Source organism: Eleutherodactylus coqui, chromosome 1 (assembly GCF_035609145.1).
Source record: "Eleutherodactylus coqui strain aEleCoq1 chromosome 1, aEleCoq1.hap1, whole genome shotgun sequence".
In the NCBI taxonomy this organism is placed as follows: domain Eukaryota; kingdom Metazoa; phylum Chordata; class Amphibia; order Anura; family Eleutherodactylidae; genus Eleutherodactylus; species Eleutherodactylus coqui.
In genome coordinates, this window is record NC_089837.1 from 384,686,591 (window position 1) to 384,692,233 (window position 5,643).

Below are 5,643 nucleotides of genomic sequence, written 5' to 3' on the forward strand. Positions count from 1 at the left end.
AGAGAGTGTGTTAGCAGTCAGAACTGCAGGGGGATGCATTCTGTTTAGGATATAATCACACGGCTCTATTTTTGGTCCGTGCTTGATCCAAATATTTCTTGACAAAAAGGTAGGAGATCCCATTAGATGAAAGCTGATTGCTCTGCAACTCCATCTTTTAGTTCACTTGTAAAATCAATCTTTGTAATTTTATTGCGCTACTTATCTTGCACTCATCCTGAGTAGCAATCTGTATGAGTACAAGATAATCCTGAGATGCATTCAGAATTCTGTTGACTTCAGAGCTGAACTCACCCACTATTGCATCAATGCTGGCACAATGGGGAGGGGGTGTAGTTTTAAGACAAAAAACTGTGCAAAAACTTATAATAGCCAACAATTGCTCAAATTGCTCATGTGTTAAGGCCCATTTAGACGCAACGATTACCGCTCACAAGCCATCTTTTGAGCGATAATCGTTGTGTGTAACTGCACTGACATCGTGCAGTTTTCGTTAAGCCGTTGCTCATCATCGTCTTTCAGCGTGTTGAAAGACAACAATGAGCCTTATCAGGGATTCACAGTGGTGATACTATTGTTTCAGCTGTATCCCGCTCCCTGATGACAGGCTTGGTATGAAGAACAGAGCGATCCAGTTGTGTGCTCCATACCCCGCACGGAGCACTCCGCTGTATAACAGCCAGGAGCTCCAAACAGAGAACAGCTGGATGCAGAAGACAAGCGAGGACACCCCACTTGTCTTCTGCATCCTCCACTCAAAGCGCTCGGCTGTATAACAGCCGGGCGCTCCCAGCGGAGAACAACTGGGTGCAGAAGACAAGCGAGGACACTCCGCTTGTCTTCTGCATCCTCCGCTCACAGCGCTTGGCTGTATAACAGCCAGGCGCTGTGAGCGGGGAACAGTTGGATGCAGAAGACAAGCGGCCCCGCTTGTCTTCTGCATCCTCCGCTCGGAGCGCAAGGTAATCACTCAACGTTTGAGCAATCATCTTGCGCAGTAAATGACACGATTATTGCGCAAAAGTCGGTCAAAAGACATCTTTTGAGAGATAATCGTTGTGTCTAAATTGGCCTTTACAGGAGGCCAGCTAAGGATGTTTTCCCACCTGCATTGGGGATTCTGCTTTCTTGCTCCATTGAGGGAGTAGGAAAAGGGAATCCTGTGGCCGAATGGTTCTGCCTGTGGACGGTACCAAACACCGCTGGGTAGACTGCATTGACTATGATGAAGTCTGTCTGCTTTCCTCCAATATACAGCTGTATGTGCAACAGAACCTCTGGCTGTAGGTTTTGGCACAGATGTGAAACCCGCCTGAACTGTTTAAGAGGGATCAGACCTATTCTCTTTTGTACAAGGAAAGACTAGAAGCAATGGGATGAAACTGGAAGGGAGGAGACACAGATTAGATATTAAACAGTGAGGGTGATCAGTGAGTGGAACAGGTTACCACAGGAGGTGGTGAGTTCTCCTTCAATGGAAGTCTTCAAACAAAGGCTGGACAGACATCTGTCTGGGATGATTTAGTGAATCCTGCACTGAGCAGGGGGTTGGACCAGATGACCCTGGAGGTCCCTTCCAACTCTACCATTCTAGGATTTAGATTTCTATTTCATTCATTCACTCTGTATTTTGTTTATTGACAAGTTCGTTGTATTTTTGTAAGCAAGTTTACTTTGTAGCATTTTTTCCACAACTACCTAAAACATTTGCATAGTACTGTAAACAATATAAACTTGCTACACTATGATTGTCACCATTTATGTATGTATGTGCAAGCCCTGGAGCTTCTCAGGCGCAACTCGCATTGCACAGCAGACGGACACCCCATCTGTGCACATTACAAGTCCTATTCTCACGTGAGATGCGCGCAAAAAGTAGGACATGCTGCAATTTTTCCATCTCGCACTATTGGTGCAAGCAAACAAATCACTCATGAACATTAATCCATTGAAAATAATGGGTTATCACAATGCACAAGTTTTGTCCGCCTCGCAATTGCACAGAACTTGTACGTTATTCTCAGCCGTGTAAATACGTGTTAACTCGTATACAACAGAGATCAAGGAACCACATTCTGCTGATTCCAGTGCTGTCACTTTTTTCTTGCAGTAGTTTTCATAAATCGCTGTTTATTAACTGAGCTGAGCCCTCATGCTCATGAGCAGTGGGCTCCCCCAACCGCCTGCAGCTGATTGACAGCTTTCTCCCTATACCATGCATAAGAAATAAAATCAGTCAATCAGCGTCACCAGGGAGAAGCTCTTAAATATCAAGGACTCCAGATCATAAACACATCATTTTGGGGACTCCCTCACCCGGCCGACGCCATGGCTTAAAAACAGGGAATTTATGAAAACAAAAGAGAACAGTAAGGGCTCATTCACACGGGAGCATTTTCGGTGAATGCGTGAAAACACAGTAAATGTGGATACGGCACAGTTGCAAAAACTGCATACGCACCAAATATGCACCAAAACCGCATATAAACACGCAGTAAAAACGCTGTGTATTTCACGGATCAAAATTGCATACGCCCGTGTGAATGAGCCCTAGGGAAAAAATGACAAAGCCCTGGAATCAGAGCGGCAGTCACCAGTTTATACTGCCCCTAGGAGGCACAGGATAATCCGGGTGGAGACACTGGAGCAACACAATGATATTCTCTGCCAATAATACCATTTAAGCACACAGCAGTGGCCTGAACTAGCTGATAACAGAGAACTGTAGCGAGAATCCAGACTTTGGGCTTCATGCCCGGCTGCATCCTCTGTCAGGTTTCCAGGTGATGCACAAGTCAGCCCTCCTGCGGCAGGTAGGACAGCACCCTCATGGCATCCCCACAGGCCTCCTCCACCCTGCGGACCTGCTCCCGACTCAGCCTCTCCCTCCAGGCGCTCATGGCCTCCCTGGCGTTGCGGGCGGATACCAGGAAGGGTTTGTCTGAGGAGTAACTGGCGCCGCGGGTCATGTTCAGAACAAAGTCCTCCAGGGCCGGCAGTGCTGGGAGCCCCGTGAAGCGCAGTAGGCGGTGCAGCTCCTTGTGGGGGGCGAGCACCAGGTCCTCATAGCGGATGCTAAGGTAACGGTGCCGGAGCCAGGGTGGGCTGTGCCCCTGTACCAGGAGCAGGTCCCGCAGCCAGGCCTGGCAGATGACCTCCAGGGAGCCGCTCACCAAGTAGTCCGCTCCTCCTCGGTGCAGCTGTTGCTGCTGCAGGGCTCTGCCCGCCGCGTCGGCTCCTCGTAGGCGGCTCCGCAGCACCTGCAGGCTCTCTCGCAGCAGGGAGCGCTTGGATCGGAGCCGGGAGTTGTGCACGGCTCTGGGGTCTCGGAAGAGCTGGACCACCCGCAGGTTGAGCCCAGGATCCCGCAGCAGCGGCCGCAAGGAGGACAGTTCCAGTAGCCGCACGTCCTTAATGACCACCACTGGGTAGCGCAGGCACTCCGCCTCCAGGTCCCGCAGGGGCCGTGCCGGGCAGCGCTGCTCGCAGTCTTTAGGCTCCACAAGTCCCACCTCCTCCCTGCGCCGCCCAGCGGTAGAGTTGAACTCCCCTGCGGGGGATAAACAGAAGGGGGCGCTGCAGATCACTTTGTTGCTCTTCCAGCCGAACACGCCAGCAGAAGTCAGGTTGTCCCCCGCGTAGAGCCGCAGCGCGGAGAAGTCACAGCGGAACAGCGAGCCCAGCAAGTCCCGCAGCGCCCCCTGCAGGCTCTCCGCGTCCCCGGGGTACAGGGACTGCCACATGTGCCAAGCCGGCTCGTACAGGTAGAAGACAGCAGGGTGCTGGTTGAAGAGTTCCCCCAGAAAGGACGAGCCGCTCCGCCAGGTGGCGTGCAGGTAGACGTGTGTGCGAGGCGGCGGGGACACAGCAGCCTCCTCCGTCCCATCCAGCCCATCCTCTGCCCACAGGGACTGGTCCAGGTGCGGGCAGAGCCGCCGGAGAGGGGAGCGGTTCCATCCCCCCTCGTAGTCCCGCTCAGGCGAAGATCTCCTGCCGCCCCGCCAGCCTTCATGTAACATTACCGAGAGGAGGAACAGCATGAGCCCTGCGTAGAGCAGCAGCAGCAGCCACAGGCTCCGTGCCCCCCGCCGCTTCACCATCCTGTCACTCCCGGGCCATGGTGCCCGCCGCTCTCCTCTGCTCGTACCGTCGGTCACTTCCTGGCACTCCGCCCAGGGGTGGGGCCGCTGTCCTCCGGATTACCGACTGATCGTCACCGCTCCGTCTAGTTAGTGGTAGTGACGCGGCGGAGCCTAATCTGGATTTACAGGAGTGTGGGGAACCGGTGTCAGGAGTGTATGCTGTGGGATGTATACATGGGGATGCTATACATACTCCAGAGGTGGAGATACAGCATATATACAGGGAGATGCTATACATACTCCAGATATGGGGATACAGCATATATACAGGGGGATGCTATACATACTCCAGATGTGGAGATACAGCATATATACAGGAGGATGCTATACATACTCCAGATGTCGGGATACAGCATATATACAGGAGAATGCAATACATACTCCAGATGTGGGGATACAGCATATATACAGGGGATGCTATACATACTCCAGATGTGGGGATACAGCATATATACAGGGGATGCTATACATACTCCAGATGTGGGGATAAAGCATATATACAGGGGATGCTATACATACTCCAGATGTGGGGATACAGCATATATACAGGGGATGCTATACATACTCCAGATGTGGGGATAAAGCATATATACAGGGGATGCTATACATACTCCAGATGTGGGGATACAGAATATATACAAGGGATGCTGTACACACTCCAGATGTGGAGATACAGCATATATACATGGGGATGCTATACATACTCCAGATGTGGGAATACAGCATATATACAGAGGAATGCTATACATACTTTAGATGTAGGGAAACAGCATATATACAGGGGGATGCTGTACATACTCCAGATGTCGGAATACAGCATATATACATGGGGATGCTATACATACTCCAGATGTGGGGATACAGCATATACAGGGGGGTGCTGTACATACTCGGGATGTGGGGATAGAGCGCATATATACTGGGGGATGCTATACATACTCCAGATGTGGGGATACAGCATATATACAGAGGAATGCTATACATACTCCAGATGTGGGGATACAACATATATACAGGGGATGTTGTACATACTCCAGATGTGGGGATACAGCATATATACAGGGGATGCTGTACATACTCCAGATGTGGGGATACAACATATACAGGGGAATGCTGTACACACTTGAGATGTAGGGATACAGCATATATACATGGGGATGCCATACATACTCCAGATGTGTGAATACAGCATATATACAGGGGAATGCTATACATACTTTAGATGTGATGATACAGCATATATACATGGGGATGCCATACGTACTCCAGATGTGTGAATACAGCATATATGCAGGGGAATGCTATACATACTTTAGATGTGGTGATACAGCATATATACAGGGGGATGCTATGCATACTCCAGATGTGGGGATACAGCAAATATACAGCGGGATGCCATACATACATAATCCAGATGTGGTAGATACAGCATATATACAGGAGGATGCTACACATACTCCAGATGTGTAGATACAGCATATATACAGGAGGGTCCTATTCA

At 50.2% G+C, this 5,643-nt stretch overlaps 1 protein-coding gene across 1 annotated transcript; it reads right to left on the reverse strand.

Moving 5' to 3' along the window:
- Nucleotides 1–1,617: 1,617 nt before the first annotated feature.
- CHST7 (carbohydrate sulfotransferase 7) lies at nucleotides 1,618–4,149 on the reverse strand. The gene has a single exon (XM_066579415.1). It carries the CDS (start codon nucleotides 4,098–4,100, stop codon nucleotides 2,796–2,798), a length of 1,305 nt encoding a protein of 434 aa, XP_066435512.1. The 5' UTR covers nucleotides 4,101–4,149; the 3' UTR covers nucleotides 1,618–2,795.
- Between the last annotated feature and the right edge of the window lie 1,494 nt (nucleotides 4,150–5,643).

Coding starts and splice junctions, on each gene's coding strand:
- CHST7 (XM_066579415.1), bottom strand. CDS start 4,100: ATGGTGAAGCGGCGGGGGGCACGGAGCCTGTGGCTGCTGCTGCTGCTC.